At 42.4% G+C, this 20,135-nt stretch overlaps 1 protein-coding gene across 1 annotated transcript in view; it reads left to right on the top strand.

Moving 5' to 3' along the window:
• The window catches only part of GABBR2 (gamma-aminobutyric acid type B receptor subunit 2), a 659,326-nt gene that overhangs the window by 336,425 nt on the left and 302,766 nt on the right, over positions 1–20,135 (top strand). Inside the window, exon 4 of the mRNA XM_056520917.1 lies at positions 12,706–12,807. Coding sequence (XP_056376892.1) covers positions 12,706–12,807 — 102 coding nt within the window. The remainder of the gene's footprint in view (positions 1–12,705; positions 12,808–20,135) is intronic.

Below are 20,135 nucleotides of genomic sequence, written 5' to 3'. Positions count from 1 at the left end.
ACCCCCTCAATTACACTGCTGCTTATCACCCCCTCTATTAAACTGCTGCGTTAATAAACAGGGATGTTGAAATGCATATATATATATATATATATATGCCTGCAGACTCCTAGGTCAATATTTCTGAAACAGTGTGCCTCCAGCAGTTGCAAAACTACAATTCCAAGCATGGCCGGATAGCCTTCAGCTGTCCTGGCATGCTGGGAGGTGTAGTTTTGCAACGTTGCAAACACACTGTTTGGAAAACACTGTCCTATGTGTTCAGGGGCTGATTAGGGATATATATATATATATATATTGTCTTTATTCACTCGAAACGAGCGACGTTTCGGCCGGCTCACCCAGCCATTATCAAGCAACAAAATGGGGGAAAGAGAGAGTATTTAAGGTCATGCAGGACCACCCACAAATTAATATAATTGAAAGGTAAACAAAGCATGAGACATGTGGTGAAAAACGGCGATCACAGAATTTATAAGGTACATAGTGTATGCAAACATCAGGTGCAGTGATTAGCTGTATATTACATGTGCATGTGCTATAGAGATCCAGTGTAAACAGTGTATATACATAAGATCGTGGAAATATAATACACATAAGTGGGCGGGGGCCGCAGTCACTCGCCCGGCACCAGGTGACTGTGGCCGCGCCCACTTATGTGTATTATATTTCCACAATCTTATGTATATACACTGTTTACACTGGATCTCTATAGCACATGCACATGTAATATACAGCTAATCACTGCACCTGATGTTTGCATACACTATGGGGGAGATTCATCAAAACCAGTGTAGAGGAAGAGTGGTGCAGTTGCCCATAGCAACCAATCAGATCGCTTCTTTCATTTTTAACAAGGCCTCTGAAAAATGAAATAAGAGATCTGATTGGTTGCTATGGGCAACTGCACCACTCTTCCTCTACACTGGTTTTGATGAATCTCCCCCTATGTACCTTACAAATTCTGTGATCACCGTTTTTCACCACATGTCTCATGCTTTGTTTACCTGTCAATTATGTTAATTTGTGGGTGGTCCTGCATGACCTTAAATACCCTCTCTTTCCAGCATTTTGTTGCTTGATAATGGCTGGGTGAGTCGGCCGAAACGTCACTCGTTTGGAGTGAATAAAGACATTACTTTCTCTTTTTCTTCCTCCTCTCCTTTCCCATGTCCCTTATGCTCCCCTTTTTTTTTTCCTTCCTTCCCTTCCTCCTTCTCCCTCCGTTCCCCTCTCCTCCTCAAAACCCCTACCACCTTCTTAGTCTCAGGTCGACTCACGCTTGCCCCTGATCCACTTATATGTTGGTCTCATGACTACGAGTAGGTGTCGCTCCAGCTAGCTCCATTGGACTTCAGAGGTCATTTCTCACTTAGATAACGACTGTTTCTCATGCCTGTCTATTACCTCAGACCTGTGTAGTTTCAGCTTGATTGTATTTACTGTGAGAGCTCATTCCGGATGTTTCAAAAAGATATTTTTGAAAAAAAAAAAAAAAGACATTACTTTCTTCACCAACTTGGAGTGCCACTGTTTCTACCTTCTATACCTAATTCGGATCTCTGACCCAGATCAACAGCAGAAGGCACCCGTACATATCTACACCAGGAGTTCTGCTTTCTTCTTTACATATATATATATATATATATATATATATATATATATATATATATGTTTTCATTATGTGTTTGCTAACCTTTTCGTTTGATATATTTACCTTGCAATAATATATAGGCACACAATATAGGTATAGTAACCAGGAAGAGAAAATACATGATGTGTCACGTAATGTGCTTCAAGACTACAGGGCCATTTTCTAACCCTACCGCAGTGACATCTCTGCATTATTTACCATCTCCACGTCTGGGCGAGTGTCATTATTCATCTTTCATTTCCTCTTCGCTATGTGCTAACCTTTTTAAATAGGTTAAACACTGAAGAAACCGAGTGAGGGTGCGGAGCCTGACAGATGCATATCAGTCCATTACACTGCCAACAGACTGATTATCAGGCAATCCTCTTCAAATGTAATCACTTTAAGCCATCCCTGTGAATTGCTAACTTTTTAATTCAGCTCACTGTCTTTCCACTAATCACGGACAACATTAGTAATTACATTAGGTATTTGCAGAATATAATGGAAATAGAAGGCAATGAAGCTGTGTGTCCATTATTTTATGTACATGCTGCGTTACAATCCGACGTATTTCTTTATTTTTATTTCATTTAGTTTTTTTTTATACCAGCAAAAACTGCCACAGCTTTTTCAGCATTTTCACAATTTTTCAGACTTTTTAAAAAAAATTTTGGTGTGTGAAAGTTTTTCACAGCCTTTAGGGTACCCCCTTCCCATGGGTTGGATGCAGGGCACCCAGCCCACAGAGTCTGAAGGAGGTAAGGAGTGTGATGCACTGCATCAATACTCACCTCCGCCAGCCATATAGCATACAGCGGGGTATAGTGCAGAAATGTATACTATACAAGAGCTGGGAATCCCATCACTAGGGCTGTCAATCCCGGAGAGAGAGTGTGATTACAGCGCAGCAGACGGGGCTAGGTAAGTATCGCTCCCCGCCCAGGGGACTATTTACGGGGATGGCTGGGGAGACTTACAAACTTCAAATCCTAACATTCCGAGGGGGGGGGGGTTAGGAACATACCTCGGTGATGGTGAGGATGAAGATATTACCATATATATAACGCATTGCCACACATTATATATGGTCTGATGGTCTGATCTGATGCTTGATTTACTTTAAAAAGGCAAAAAACTACAAGTCAATTTTGAAAAAAATGGAAAAAAGTGATATAATGGATCTGTTAAAAAAAAAAAAATACAGTTTCTTTTAAAAGCTTCTTGTTGTTTCCTGTTAAAAAATAAGGGTGTTTTTTTAAGATAAAAAAAAAAATAGGACATTTCAACTGGATGCAAACAATGTCCTAGCCTAATATTGGATTCACACAATGTAAAACAGAAACAGAAAAATGCGTTTGTATTTAAAGCGTACCCGTCAGATCCAACAAAAAAGCATTTTTTTAATATATCACTCAGTACTTAATCCTGACCATGTGCATCTAATTTTTAGGTGTCTAGCACCTTTATTTATTACACTTTTAATTTAGCTCTCTAGTCTGAATTCCTCTGAAAGGGAGGGGGAGTGGCCTCAGTATGCAGGTCTCCGCCCCCTCCCCAGTATGCTGTCTGCTCACATCTCCCCTAGCATTAGCAAAACTACAACTCCCAGCGTGTCCTCACTGACAGTAGCGGGACGCAAGCTGACAGTGGGAGGATTTTTCCTCCAGTTGTGAGCCCTGCGCTCACAGCTGTCAATCAAGGAAGTGTGTCCATGACATGGTGATGACACATGGACACAGCAGGACTAGTATGTGTCCAAGCAGGCAGGGGGGCAGTTGTTTGACTGGCTTTTTCAGTATGAAATACTGAAAATGTTCTAATGAAAGCAATTGCAAAACCTGTTGCTTTACAACATATCAAAAGTTTTTGTATCTGACAGTGCCCATTTAAAGGCAGAAGCCCCTCTGAAATATGCATGTATTATAGGTGTGTTTTAATATTTGTTTTAACGTGTAGTTCATGCATTTTGAGTTTTCCCATTGATTTTGATTGGAGTGGGTTGTGTAATACACGTGTAATGCTGAATTGTGCCTCCTAGGCATGGATACGTCAGTAGAAACTCAAAACGTTTGCTGACGTACCCAAGCGTGGTTTGGACCCCATTCAATGCAATCATTTGAGTGTAGTCATCCAGCTAAAACTCTGATACACTCTGAAAATGACCCGTATGTAGTCACTAGTTGTCAGTGTTTGAGTATTTAAATTGAAAGGGATCGTGCCAATCTGAGCACGGATGCATCGGCAGACGGTTTTGAGTTCATGCTGACGTATCCACGCTTCGGAGGCACAAAACGAAATGATGAAAAGCTGAAAAATGCATCATGTTAATGATTCTACTCCTAATGTATCCATCTAATGCTGTGTAACAGCTAGAGCTGTAATTCTAGTCTCATTTTAAGTTAAGATTCTTGGCTTTAAAACAAGACTGAGACTTAGAAACGTTAAAAGATAGGGTGCTATTGTTTACAGGATGCTAAACCGTCCTTTGCCTAGTCCTCCTCTAAGCCAAAAATTTGCTCTTATTGCGTTACTTTAGGCAATGCTCTGTGAGCTAAAAACATCATCGGCAGCTGCGGAAATCTCTCTGGTGTTTTGTTGTAATGTATCATTCTCCAATCATGGCTGTAAAGGCAAAACGTGTGGAAGTAAACAAGACTACTCTTATTCCCCGATGATAAACATCTTAAAGAGAAGAAAGAATTGAAAGACAAAGTATATTTGAATGTTACATAACCTTTCATTTATTCAGTGGATTAGCTTTATTTATATAATACATCGGAAGGACCTGAAATGACCTTTTCTTAATATGCTAACATTGCATTTATCTTAAAACATTCACATCCATTACCATATTGCTTTCATGCTATTGGAATTAGATCTGGTAAAGTGGTGGTAAATTGAACAAACAAACATAAGTTGTGGGACACAATAACAATTGGGTAGATTTATCAAAACCTGTGTAAAGGAAAAGTGGAGAAGCTGCCAAAGCAACCAATCAAATAGCGTTTTTCATTTTTTACAGGCCTCTTCAAAAATAAAATAAGCGATCTAATTGGTTGCTATGGGCAGCTGCCCCACTCTTCCTCTGCACAGTTTTTTTTTTCAGCAGTCAATTGCCCTACATGTGGCTATTAATTGCCGCATTTTGCCCGCATACAACTTGCCGCTCGTGTCACCTAACGCTTAGTTCCAAATGTATTTTACATAAGATATATCTCCCACCTAATACTTTACGAATTATTTTTTTTTTTAAATGGTAAATAAACTTGCTAATATATGAACACTTACATTAAAAAAGTAGACTAGGGACTCAACTAGAAAGTTGCTTCCTCCCATAGTATCTTCACACCTGCTACAAGTAATCATAAGACAGTGATTAGAGGGGAAACATTAGAAAGCAGAAACATAGGAAACATTAGTCCAAGATGTCATAATGCCAATAATGTAATTTTTTTGCTTAGAAATTTTTTTTAGATGAATTTATAACAAAAATGGGAAAGAATGGGGATCTGTCTTTTAATTTGTACAAATAATAATTTGTAAAAATATACTGCAATACCATTTTAGGGAATGGACCCAAAAATCCAACTTGTTTCTTCAGGGCTTCACTGGGATGACAATGGACAAATTCCGCAGGAGTACTGTAATAACTTTTATTTTCCAATGAACATAGTATACACAGACAATATTAGTTTTATGACTTTTACAGGTGCAAAGGACAACGTGTTTCAAGAGGGGATTCCTCTCTTTATCAGGTCTGTTTTAGGGTTGTATGGTGTTTGTATTTATACAGTGAGGGGGCTTCAAACTTTCAAATTTGGCGAGTATCTGAGGTCAATGGGGGCCGGTGCATGATGTCAGTCCCCGTGACCTCGGGGAGGGATTAACTGGGGGTTTTAATAGGGTTTACCTATAACATAGAGAAATTTTCCCCATAGAAATCAATAGGCCCATTAGGTTCTATGGCTAGTTGTGTTGAGCTTTACTTTAAGCTAAGCAGCTTACAAAGAGTGGAATCCCCTCTGGAAACATGTTGTCCTGTGCAGCTGTAAAAGCTGTAAAACTGATATTGCCCTTGTATACTATGTACATTGGAAAATAAAAGTTATTACAGTACTCCTGCGGAATTTGTCCTTTGTCATCACGGGGAAGCGCTGAAGAAACAAGTCAGATTTTTGGAACCTTCCCCTGCCAGGGATACCCGCAACCTGCCTCTCCTGAAACCTTGCCGCAAAGCATCCTAAGCACATCCCAGAGTTGTGCCTGAACATTGCACAACTCTAAAAGGTGAGCAGTTTTTTCTTACTCTACTCGCTACTCACACGCACTGTAAAAAGGTTAACGGCACCATCAGGGTGCCATCTCTGTTCCCTCTGTTTTTTCGCATACCACCCCCTGGCAGGCTGTACTGGGAGATTTAACAGGGCAGTCACAGAAGTCTTCAGAGGGCCCCTGGCTGCCATGACCACCAATAGGCACCCCCAAGTTGTCATAAAACTCCCTAGATGTTGCAGTTGATATTGACCCTGGCATCACAGAGGCTAAATGATTGGTATAGGAGTTATCTCTAATGCTGGTGTCACCAGAGCTAGTACAAGGATTTTTGCCACCCTAGGCAAAACCTAATTTTGCTGCCTTCCCCCTCAACTCTTGGGGGTCTGGCCCTTGGTCTAAAAAATTTATTTGTGTCTGATGTGTAAACATGCCTGTGTTCACTGTTCACCCATTTATTTGTGAACAAAACTGCCATATCGTGACTGAATACTAATGCCACACCAAGCCAGAAAAATACCGCCATACCAGGACAAAACAATACTGCCATACCATGACTGAATAATAACTCCATACCAGGACAGAACAATACCACCATACCTTGACTGAATAACAATGCCATACCAGGACAAAACAATACCATCATACTGTGACTGAATAACACTGCCATACCAGAACTAAACAATACCCCCATACGTGACTGAATTATGCCACCATACTAGAACTGAACAATACTGCCATACCGTGAGTGAATAACACCACCATACCAGAACTGTTCAGTACCGCCATACTGTGACCAAATAACGCCACCATACCAGAACTGAAAAATACCCCCATACAGTGACTGAATAACGCCACCATACCAGAATTGGACAATCCCGCCATACTGTGACTAAATGCCTTTTTTCCACAGTCCACAGATTTTCACCATTGTAATATTGAAATTATATATATATATATATATATATATATATATATATATATATATATATATATTATACACACACACATACATACTGTATCTATTGATCTATAACCCCCTCCCATGCCATGGATGGTATATATCATCTATCTACAACTCTCCACAGCCATGCATGGTATATATCAGCGTATGTATATCAGTGTTTCCCAACCAGGGTTCCCTGTTGAAAAACTTCAACTTTCAGCATGCCTAATTGCAGCTTTGCAACAGCTGGAGGCACCCTGGAAAACACTGGTGTGTGTTAATATACTTATATTAGCATATACACTTATGTACACACATATGTAGACACTCCTCCATGCAGGCAGCCCTGCGCCCCTATACTAGCTGAACAGGAAGGGGGGGGGGGGGGGGGAAGAGTTCTTGCGCACCTAGCAGGAACACAAAAACCTTCTGGCTGGAAGGAACAGCGCCCCTATCAACATGGTGCCATAGGCGGCTGCCTATCTTGCCTATGGCTGGCGCCGGCCCTGGGTGTCACCTGCAGATAACAGTTACCAACCGTCTTTACAGTGGAGCTAGCTCCTAAGTGCACTCCTTACTTTCCCTCTCAATATATGACATATGGAAAGGTTTAACAATATATTCCATGGGGAAGATTTCTCAAAACCCGTGCAAAGGAAAAGTTGACTAGTTGCTTACAGCAACCAATCAGATTGCTTCTTTAATTTTCCAAAGGGCTTTCTGAAAATAAATGAAGCAATCTGATTGGTTACTATGGGCAACTTTTTCTCTGCACAAGTTTTGCTAAATCTTCTCCTATATACCGTGTTTAAAAAGTAACTCTGTGCAAATATTCATACTCAGTAAAAGGACTTCCTAAAGTCACAAAGACTAGAATGCAGAAAAAAGTAGCTGAAGGGGTGCAGGGATCTCTCAAGATTTACGTGCACTATGTGCAGAATGCATAAAGGGTTTAGCCACAGAAGGATACCTGTATAATAAAGCCTTTGCAAACAGCTTTCGAGCAGTAAATACACTGCTCAAAAAATAAAGGGAACACTAAGATAACACATCCTAGATCTTAATGAACTAATCGTATTAAATACTTTCATCTTTACATAGTTGAATCTGCTGACAACAAAATCACACAAAAGTTATCAATGGAAATTAAATTTATCAACCCATGGAGGTCTGGATATGGAGACTCAAAGTGGAAAACCACACTACAGGCTGATCCAACTTTGATGTAATGTCCTTAAAACAAGTCAAAATGAGGCTCAGTAGTGTGTGTGGCCTCCACGTGCCCGTATGACCTCCCTATAACTCCTGGGCATGCTCCCGATGAGGTGGCTGGACAGTCTCTGGTGCAACGTGGCATTGATGGATGGAGCGAGACATGATGTCCCAGATGTGCTCAATCTGATTCAGGTCTGGGGTACGGGCGGGTCAGTCCATGGCATCAATGCCTTCCTCTTGCAGGAACTGCTGACGCACTCCAGCCACATGAGGTCTAGCGTTGTCTTGCATTAGGAGGAAGCCAGGGCCAAACGCACCAGCATATGGTCTCACTTGGGGTCTGAGGATCTAATCTCGGTACCTAATGGCAGTCAGGCTACCTCTGGCAAGCACATGGAGGGCTGTGCGGCCCCTCAAAGAAATGCCACCCCACACTATTACTGACCCACCGCCAAAATGGTCATGTTGGAGGATGTTGCAGGCAGCAGAACATTCTCCATGGCGTCTCCAGACTCTGTCACGTCTGTCACATGTGCTCAGTGTGAACCTGCTTTCAATTGTGAAGAGCACAGGGCACCAGTGGGGAATTTGCCAATCTTTAGTGTTCTCTGCCAAATGCCAAATATCCTGCACTGTGTTGGGCTGTAAGCACAATTCCCACCTGTGGATGTCGGGCCCTCATACCACCCTCATGGAGTATGTTTATGACCGTTTGGGTGAACACATGCACAGTTGTGTCCTGCTGGAGGTCATTTTGTAGGGCTCTGGAAGTGTTCTTCCTGCTCCTCCTTGCACAAAGGCAGAGGTAGTGGTCCTGCTGCTGGGTTGTTGCCCTCCTACGGCCTTATCCACATCTCCTGATGTACTGGCCTGTCTCCTGGTAGCGCCGCCATGCTCTGGACACTACGCTGACAGACACAGCAAACCTTCTTGCCACAGCTCGCATTGATGTGCCATTCTGGATGAGCTGCACTACCTGAGCCATTTGTGTGGGTTGTAGACTCCGTCTCATGCTACTACTAGAGTGAAAGCACCGCCAGCATTCCAAAGTGACCAAAACATCAGCCAGGAAGCTAGGAACTGAGAAGTGGTCTGTGGTTACCACCTGAAGAACCACTCCTTTATTGGAGGCGTCTTGCTAATTGCCTATAATTTCGACCTGTTGTCTGTTCCATTTGCACAACAGCATGTGAAATTGATTGTCAATCAGTGTTGTTTCCTGAGTGGACAGTGTGATTTCACAGAAGTGTGATTGACTTGGAGTTACATTGTGTTGTTTAAGTGTTCCCTTTATTTTTTTGAGCAGTGTATTATCTGGGTGTACTTTTGGCAACTACTTCTGTAAATCCCAGTAACATGTAGCAGTAGTTCTTATTGTCTGTGGTGTGAAAAGAAACATGTCATCAGAAAATGACCTATTGTTTAACTTCTTCAGGACTTAAGGGACGCCTGCGCCAGCTCCCCTGCTATGACGCGGGGTCACAAGCTGACCCCGCATCATAGCGGGGTGGTCAAGGCGGCTATTAACGGCTGTCTAATGTCGCGGTAATGCCCGGCATTAACCCCTTAGACACGGTGATCAAAGTTGATCGCCACGTCTAAAATGAAAAAAAAACAAAAACATTTCTGGCAGCTCAGTCGGGCTAAACGGGATCACGCGGTGTCCCAATCAGCTTGCAGGACAGCGGGAGGACCCTTGCCCACCTCCTTGACGTCCGATCTCTGCGTTGCTTCAGCCTGGCTCAACAGAGTCCTGAAAGGGTTAAATCAAGTGTTTATGTTAAACACTTTTTTAATGGTGATGTATGTTCTAATTTTCCATTCCATATAAAATTTTCTAATTTTCCATCTATATTTTAAAATAATCCTAAAATCTTGCCGTTTTCATTTAGACCACTAAGCCTAAGCCTTATCATTACATTCAGGAGCACAGGGAAAGGTGACACAACTATAGAGAAAAGACATCATTAACAATTGCTAATGCTATTATTCACCTTTCCTCTGGTCACAGAGAATGTCTGGTAAACTATCTGTCAGTATGCATAGGGTTAAACGGCTCTGACAGTTTCTTTTGTTTACTTTTTGTTGCTGGGTTATGCCCAGCTGTCTTGATTGGGGCACCTGTTCTGGCTCCTATATAAGCTGGCAGTCTGATCTCACACCATGCCTGAGAAAGAGCGCTATCTCCTAGCTAGCGTGTATATTGTATCCTGTATTTCTGTCATATCTGACCAATTGGCTCCACTCTCTGACCCTTCTCCTGTTTCTGCGACTTGGCACTTCTGTGATCTCTTGGTATTGACTCGGCTTGTGGACTTTGACTTATTGTGTGTGTATGTTTAGATATTATTTCTGTTAGTCTGTGTGTTCCCTTACAGTATCCTGACTTTGACTGTATTATAGTTTGTTTTGTCGACCCTTACTCCCCTTACTTATTAAGGGTCCATCAACGTGGTTGCCTATGCTGCCTACGGCGCATAGGCAAGTAGGCAGGGAAAGGGGGAGTGGGTGAGAATAGTGTTGCACTCCTTCTTTGCCCATACGTGACACTATCCTATTCATATCAAGAGAATCTGAGCCAGTCTATTATGTCCATGGGGCTATGTAAAGCATAAATCTAAATGCTGTCAAAAACAGCTTTGACATGATGGCTGCCCCGATAAAATGAAATAAAAATTTCGATCAGAAAACCAAAATAAACAACATGTTTCAGTATAATCAGTGAAAAAATGTAGGCAACCTCATTTCCTTAAAAGGAATGTATTGATGTGCCACTTACCGGTTTGACTTCTAGCCAAACTTTGGAGCGGAATCAAAGTGTTTCCCGTTTTTTCCCTTTAACTCACTCCAGGATGTGGAAGCTGGTTGTAGTCGCATGGGAGACACCAGGTCACTGCCACAAGAGTTGTCCCAGTAAGTGGCAGCTGGCTTAGTAGGCCAGAACACCCTGGTGCCAGGCACCGGAGATACATAGCTGACGCTATGGATGGAACAAGTGCAGCAACAGAGCCAGATGAAGCAAAGCTGATTAAGCAGAGCTGCAGTTGTAAGAACAGCAGAGCTGACTAGCTCAAATGCAGATGGAGCAAGCTGGAGCCGCAGACAGAGGCGTGGTCGACAATCCAGATCAGGCACAAGAGAAACAGACAGAAACTGAGGGGTTAGTCTTAGGCAGGAAACAGCCAATGGTAAAACACAGGTTCACAATAGTAGACCAGATCAGCTTGGAGGAGAATCCATTAGATGGTGCACACTGGCCCTATAGGTCTTAGCCAGTGCTTGTGCGCAGCCCCTATAGGGCAGAGGGGAAACTGCAGCTATGGTCAAAGCTGCAGGAGAGAGAATATTGCCTGATATAGGTAGTTGCCAACCAGAAGCATTACACATAAAATGCACAAAAAACCTTGGAAACTTGCATATTTGGGGGCCTTAATAAAAGAACTAACTTGTAAGAACTCGAAGGGTTAACCTTCCCTGAGCTTTGGCTTGGCCTGGTTGCTTGGCTACGCCTTAGACAATCTGGGCTGTGAGCAGTTACCAGGCTGAGCCTGCACCTGTGGGCTAAGCTACATAAGTCCAGCTCACTTTGTTTCTAGTTGCCAGTGAAAGTGTAACCAGCGTTGTTTGGTCTCTGCTTTTAACCTTTCTTTTGCTTCTATGTATCAGTACCTTACTAATCTCGTGTTGCTGACTCGGCTAGTTTTGACTCTGATTTGACTGTTTTTGTGTTTAGCTTTATTTTTGTTAGTTTTTTTGTGCCTCCAGCTGTTTCCTGACACCTACAGTATTGTATTTTATTGTTTTGACTTTTGACTGTCCCTGCACGTATTATAGGAAGGGATGGTCTTTGTGGTTGTGGACCTGTTGTTTAGGATGGGTAAGCAAGTAGGCAGGGACAGAGGATGTGGGCAAGTTTAGGGCTGCACTCTATCCCTGCCCAATGTGACATAACTTCAATGATATGTTAGTAGGTCAGTTTAATAATCATAAAAATGTGCACAGTTTTACTTTTACCAGGGGAAAATGTCTATTGTTTTATCATGGTCATGATCCTCTTTTCTTCTATTTCCCCAAATACAAATATTATTTAACACCATTGTTCTGGATATCCATCATGTTAATAGAAGGCCACTGTAACTGAGCTATCTCATTACGTTTTAAGCAGTGTTTTAAAAGTCATTAAATGGTAATGTTCTCAGACTGGCAGCACTGGCCGCTATGTTCAGCATGACCTCTTTGAAATCCTGTTACAAAAAGCCAGATTATTTTGTCTATGTGCCATACGATTAATTGAAGGCCACCCATGAATTTCTAATGCTTAGTGACACTATGCATATATTGTAAAATTACCATTAAGAAATTGCTCCCATAGATGTGAACAGGTTGCTAGATGTAGTTCTGTAAATCATTCATCTGCTTTACACAGATTCAATGTTTTTTCTTCTCCGCAGCTTCATTTTGTAATGCTAAATAGTCTCCTGCCTGTGATGATTTTAATGAATTGTTTTAGGGTCCTGTAAAATGAGGAAAATGGAGACATTAATCATGTTATAGCTATGTACTTCGTCAAGGTCCATCTGCTAACTGCTTAATAGTGAGCAATTTTTACATTTAGACCTTTTTTATTTCCCGGCAGGTGAGAAATGACTTAACAGGTGAACTGGAAGACTCAGATATCCAAATTGCAGACACTGAGAGTTTCTCCAATGATCCGTGCATCAGTGTGAAAAAACTCAAGGTATTGTATACAAACGGTGATGCTATGGTACAATCATTCAAATACACTGCACGCTTTATTGAATGCTATGTTGTAGTATTTGTATTTTGTATTGCAAGTTTACTTTTCTTTTTTATTACAGTGGTTTATTCATTATTATTTTAGAGTTAGGGTCACAATTTCATCCCCAGTTATACAGTTCCATTAAATAGTATTTATCGAAATTCAGTTTCTTTTTTTAACATTTGTCGTACTTCTATTTTAGCAGAAATGACTGGGCGGTTATTTTAACACCCATTCCAGAACACCATGATAAATCCACATTTTAGATATGAATTTAAGATAGCCATACATCTTCAATAGCTGTCGTCCAAATGTTCTTTGGGCCAGCAGCTGTCCTTTATGGTCTTCCTATATACTGTATGAACATTTGTTTCTCAGTGATAGGAGGAAGAGTATGCCTGGTTTATGTCTCTGAGAACAAAAGGTTCAGACAGGTAAAGCCCAAAATGCCCGATCCTTCTGTCCCCTGACATCATTTGTTGGTGGAGAGTCTAAGCCCTCATACACTTTAGACAGTCAATGTGTTCCACCAAAGTGTATGAGCACCTTAAAGGGGTTATCCAAGAAAAAAAACTTTTTTATATATATCAACTGGCTCCAGAAAGTTAAACAGATTTGTAAATTACTTCTATTAAAAAATCTTAATCCTTTCAGTACTTATGAGCTTCTGAAGTTAAGGTTGTTCTTTTCTAAGTGATCTCTGATGACACGTGTCTCGGGAAACGCCCAGTTTAGAAGAAAACCCCCCATAGGAAACATCTTCTAAACTGGGCGTTTCCCGAGACACGTGTCATCAGAGATCACTTAGACAGAAAAGAACAACCTTAACTTCAGAAGCTCATAAGTACTGAAAGGATTAAGATTTTTTTAATAGAAGTAATTTACAAATCTGTTTAACTTTCTGGAGCCAGTTGATATATATGTATTAAAAAAAAGTTTTTTCCTGGAATACCCCTTTAAGGGGAACTCCAGAGGGGAAAAATGTTCTAAAATCAACTGGTGCAAGAAAGTTAAGCAGATTTATAAATTACTTATATTTAAAAATCTTTATCCTTCCAGTACTTATCATCTGCTGTATACTACAGAGAAAGTAGTGTAGTTGTTTACAGTCTGACCACAGTGCTCTCTGCTGTCACCTCTGTCCATGTCAGGAACTGTCCAGGCATAAGCAAATCCCCATAACAAACCTCTTCTGCTCTGGTAAGTTCCTGATACAGACAGAGGTGTCATCAGAGAGCACTGTGGTCAGACTGGAACGCAATATACAACTTATATGCTGATTTAAGTTAGATGAATATTAATAAGGACCATCTAGTTGCTAATGACAGTATGGTAAGAATTTGTTAATTAGGAACGCACCTGATATTTCATCCCAGATACCACAATATGGTGATGTCCTGATCTGACATTGCAACATGACTCAATCCTCAGCATAATATTCTTCTGCTCTATAAATATTGATTGACTGTTATATTAGAGTAGAAGAAATCCTCCAACTATTTAGCTACTAGATCATCACAAATTAGGTATGAAATTAGATATTGATACTGGCAAGGAAGAGATAATAAATAATACAGATGCAGAAAAAATAGAACTCTGAATTATTATGTAGTCACAACAGAACTACAGTAAACCTGCAACAATGAAGCAGAAGTCCATTGCAATATTGTTAAAAATACATTTAGTACATGGCTTTACTTCTAATGTCAGGAAAATATCTAATTGTACATTTCCAGAAAGAAAACTGTACATAGCCATGGATGGATTTGCTTTGGTTCGCTTCAAGCTAAATTCATTGGAAAGAGAACACAGCATGAGTGGACCTAAAAATAGATGGACAAATAGATCACCTAAGGACTGCATTGTCAGTAGCCATAGAGCACTATTTCAAATGTCAGGGAATTAAAAATAGACCAATACTACCGTTCTATTGAAAAAAAATAAAAATAAAATATATATAATAAAAAATATATAAATGTACTGATCAGGGCTAACATTAAGAATCACTGATAAGTAGAGTAAATAACATTGATGATTATATTGCAAGCTACTGCAAGGGAAAGGGATATGTAAGACAGCAAGTAAACAGTCAGTTAAAGCAGGAAAGATCGGCATGCTTAAAATGTAGCTATTTACTACATAGTACAAACTGCTGCTATTTAAATGCATCAGGGGCACCCAACATTGACGTCAGATACTGGTGCCAGGTTATTAACCAGAGTGTCGTCATCATGGTAACATGTAAACAGTAACAAATAACAGTGGAACAGAATACATTTACGCAATATATATATATATATATATATATATATATATATATAGAGTATACACAGGGGACAAAGTATGCATAATATGAATATAGTAATCAAGAAAATAGGTTTTCACCGCTGAGCCTTTTAATTCTATGGGCACTGCCATCATTCTGAGTCCCTCTGCAATTGTGAGATATTAGCCAGGAAAGCGGGCGCCATTGTTCTTTACTCCCCGGCCGGCCAGAAGATCTAAAATGTTCTCTTCATAGACTTCTATGCAAAGAAATGGACAGATCTCTCTGCCGGCCAACCAAGGAGTGGATCTCAAGAGTGATACCCGGTGCGATCAACAACTTTTGACAGGTCTGAGCAACATATCAAATGTTGTTTTTAACAACAGTAACGCTTCCAAAAAATTTATGTGAATTCAAGTAGAGAAAACAGACATGGTCGCACATCCACGATTTGTATTTTGATCTACTTGCTTCTCAACATAAATTCAAAAATTAACAGGTTGTTAATATACATTTTGATCAAAAAGTACAAGCCCACTTGCCTTGTCAATGCCACCTATTTAGAGTGGGTGCCTAACATCCCTAGCATAAAATGGTGTAGCACTGGGCGGCGACCATCACCGCCACAACACCAGTGCCCACAGGGGGAATGACCCACTGGCAAAGCAGCCCCAATGCCACTCAAACCAGTCCCAGGGCCGCGCCTCCCCATAGACCCGGTGCCACGATAGCAACGGACGCCGCACAGCACCACACCAATGTGAATAAGGTGTAAAATCTCACTTACCATGTACTTCCAGTCAGACTGGGAGGCTGCCAGAAAACAAGGGGCCCTGTGCAGCTTCCTGCTAATTTATATAGAGCTGCGCTGAGGGGGAGTGGTAGAGTGCAGACCAAGTAAAAACAACAAAAAAAGAGGGGGATAGAAAACACAAGGGGTTAGATTTATCAAAACCAGTCCAGAGGAAAAGTTGCCCATAGCAACCAATTAGCTCTCTTCTTTCATTTTTAACAAGGCCTCTAAAAAATGAAAGAAGCGATCTGATTGGTTGCTATGGGCAACTCAGCAACTTTTCCTCTGGACAGGTTTTGATAAATCTCCCCCAATGTGAATTCAAGTACAGAAAACAGACATGGTCACAAATTCACAATTTGTAGTTTGATCTACTTGCTTCTCAGCATAAATTCAAAAACTAACAGGCTGTTAGTATACATTTTGATCAAAATGTACAAGCCCACTCGCCATGTCAAGGCCACCTATTTAGAGTGGGTCCCTAACATCCCTAGCATAAAATGGCCTAGCACTGGGCGGCGACCACCACCGCCACAACACCAGTGCCCACAGGGGGAACGATCCACTGGAAGAGCAGCCCCAATGCTACTCAGACCAGTCCCTGGGCCGTGCCTCCCCATAGACACTCTGGCTATGATAGAAAGTTGTCAGAAGATATTGGAGCTACAGAAAAAAGTGACTTGTTGTGATGAATCACATTTTCTTATATATGACTTAGATACCAGGTGCATGTATGTTGCTTGCGAGGTAAAGGCATAGTACCAGTACACATTATGGGAAGAATGCAAGCTGGTAGAGGTGATACCGTGGGTAATTCTCTTTCGGGAAAACTTTGTCGCAGAGGGATCTTTGGGCCCCCTCAGATACAAGGGTCAACTTCTACCCCGTTCTCCCTATAGCGAGGATGCTGGTGAGATACCATGTCGATTCGTGAAGTTTGCAGTATGTTATCTCATTCCAGACCACATTCTTGGGACTGGAGGACCAATCAGCTGTAGCGGCGCTCCGGGGGAACGCAGGAAGGTGAGTGATAGTTTATTTTCATTTTTTTCAGTCCAGGCACAACGGAGGAGGAATAGTCTGAACTAGACTATGCACAAATAAATTAAAATTCTACACCAGACCTCTAAATCTACACCCCAGGCACTTCCTAAATTTGTACCTCATACCAAACCCCTTAGTTATTTAAGAGTTCTGGTCTGGGGACTGAATTAGCTAAGACTAAAGACCCCTAAATTCAAATTCCAGATGAGATTGAAAAAATGCTATTCAGACATCAGATTAAAAAAAAAAAAGGCTATATTGCATGTTCATGCAAAGCAAAAACAAGTTACAAAAATTGAGGTAATGCTTGCAAACAGGTTAAAGCAGAATATTCATGGGTGTCATTGTCAGGGGCGGACTGACAACACTTGGGGCCCTCGGACCAAAAAAAAAGGCAAGGGCCCCTGCTAGGCTCTGCAGCTCGTCAATCTTCTGCCACCCAAATCCCACACACAATAAACTAAAATTTATTTATGTAAGAAACACTTTAACGTAGGTAAATTTCCATGACCAATAATACTGGTATACACGGAGTAAATATATACCACCACACATTAACTGAATAATACCGCCATACTGTACTGAATAAAACCACTATACACAGACCAGTATACTATATAAGTGACATACACAGACCAGTATGTATCACAGACCAGTATGCAATATAAGTGATTATATACAGGACCATACGGCGGTAGATAACAGCTGTACACAGGATCTGTATCCCATATAAGTGATTATATACAGGACCATATGGTGATAGATAACAGCTGTACACAGGATCTGTACACCATATAATTAGTTACACTGATTACAGTTACACTTTGGGGCTCACAATTACGTATTTTCTGATCAGCGGCTTCCTCTTTCCTTTTCTTCTCCGTTCGGATAAGACCACCATGTGGATCTCTTAACATCTACAGGACAAACATGTCAGACTCTGCATTTTTCCAGTGCCCTCCCCTCCTCTACAAAATGTTTCCATCTATAGGCCCACAAACTGTAATAATGCCCTCCTTGGTGTCCTGCACAGTAAAAGGGCAGGTAGGTAGCCAGGTAAATAGGTAACTAGGTGTGTAGATCAAGAAGCCAGATATGTAGGTAGGTGACAAGCCATGTAGGTAGAGGGCTAGCTAGTTAGTTAGGCAGCCATGTATGAAGGCCAGGTATGTACATAGTTAGGTAACTGGGTATGTAGGTAGTTAGATAGCCTGGTAAGTAGTTAGGCATCCAGGTATAAAGTTAGGTAGCCCCCCCTTCCCCGTTGGTGTAGGCAGCAGAGTTAACCTCCACTTCCCTGCAGGTATAGGAAACAGAGTTAACCCCCTACCCTGTAGGTATAGGCAGTAAAGTTAACCCCCCTTCCCCAAAGGTATAGGCCGCAGAGTTAGCCCCCACCCTTCCCCATAGGTATAGGCAGCAGCGTTAACCCCCTTCCCAATAGGTATAGGAACAGAGTTAACCCCCCTTTCTCCTTAGGTATAGGCATCAGAGTCCCCCCCCCCCTTTCCCTGTAGGTATAGGCAGTTACACCCCTCCATTCCCCATAGGTATAGGCAGTTACCCCACCCCCCTCTTCCCCATTGGTATAGGCAGAGTTACCCCTCCCTTTCCCCATAGGTATAGGCAGAGTTACCCCCTCCCCTTTCCCCATAAGTATAGGCAGAGTTACCCACCCACCCTCTTCCCCATAGGTATAGGCAGAGACACCCCCCTTCTTCCCCATAGGTATAGGCAGAGTTACCCCCCTTTCCTCCCCTTTTACCATAGGAATAGGCAGAGTTACCCACCCACCCCCTCTTCCCCATAGGTATAGGCAGAGTTACCCACCCACCCTCTTCCCCATAGGTAAAGACAGAGTTACCCCCCCTCTTCCCCATAGGTATAGGCAGTTACCCACACCCCTCTTCCCCATAGCTATAGGCAGAGTTCCCCTCCCCCTTTCCCCATAAGTATAGGCAGTTGCCCACTCCCCTCTTCCTTATCGGTATAGGCAAAATAAATTTTTTTTTAAATAATTATGCTCACCTGATGTCCCACACAGCGATCTCCTCAGCAGCAGGGGCCCCTCGTCTTCTTCCCTCCACAGTACAGGCGTCGATGAATGATGTCATCGGCGCCTGTACTGCGTGCTGCGTGTGGGCGGAGGTCACATCTCTTCTATGTAAGCTGCAGATGTGGCTCAGACAGAGGGGACGCCTTCTCCTGTATGTGCGTGTATTGCACATACCGGAGAAGGCAGCGCTGTCCGCTGGGGATCCGAGTGTCCCGGATCCTCAGTAGCGGCGGCGGCAGGCCCTTAACCCGGCCGGGCCCTCGGACAACATCCGATTGGACCGGTATATAGGTATAGGCAGCAGCGTTAACCCCTTCCCAATAGGTATAGGAACAGAGTTTACCCCCCTTTCTCCTTAGGTATAGGCAGCAGAGTCCCCCCCCTTTCCCTATAGGTATAGGCAGAGTTAAACCCCTCCATTCCCCATAAGTATAGGCAGAGTTACCCCACCCCCTCTTCCCCATTGGTATAGGCAGAGTTACCCCTCCCTTTCCCCATAGGTATAGGCAGAGTTACCCCCTCCCCTCCCCCTTTCCCCATAAGTATTGGCAGAGTTACCCATGCACCCTCTTCCCCATAGGTATAGGCAGAGACCCCCCCTTCTTCCCCATAGGTATAGGCAGAGTTACCCCCCTCCCTTCCCCCTTTCCCCATAAGTATAGACAGTTACCCACCCACCCCCTCTTCCCCATAGGTATAGGCAGTTACCCACCCCCCTCTTCCCCATAGGTAAAGACAGAGTTACCCCCCTCTTCCCCATAGGTATAGGCAGAGTTGCCACTCCCCTCTTCCCGATCGGTATTGGCAGATTTACCACCCCCCATCTTCCCCATAGGTATAGGCAAAATAAAAAAAATTTAAAAAAATTATGCTCACCTGATGTCCCACACAGCGATCTCCTCAGCAGCAGGAGCCCCTCGTCTTCATCCCTCCACAGTACAGGCATCGATGAATAATGTCATTGGCGCCTGTACTGCGTGCTGCGTGGGGGCGGAGGTCACGTCTCTTCTATGTAAGCTGCAGATGTGGCTCAGACAGAGGGGATGTCTTCTCCTGTATGTGCGTGTATTGCACCTACTGGAGAAGGCAGCGCTGTCCGCTGGGGATCCGAGTGTCCCGGATCCTCA

This window comes from Hyla sarda, chromosome 5 (assembly GCF_029499605.1).
Source record: "Hyla sarda isolate aHylSar1 chromosome 5, aHylSar1.hap1, whole genome shotgun sequence".
Taxonomy (NCBI): domain Eukaryota; kingdom Metazoa; phylum Chordata; class Amphibia; order Anura; family Hylidae; genus Hyla; species Hyla sarda.
The sequence above is the reverse complement of the archived record's forward strand: the minus strand, read 5'-3'. Positions and strand labels throughout refer to the sequence as shown.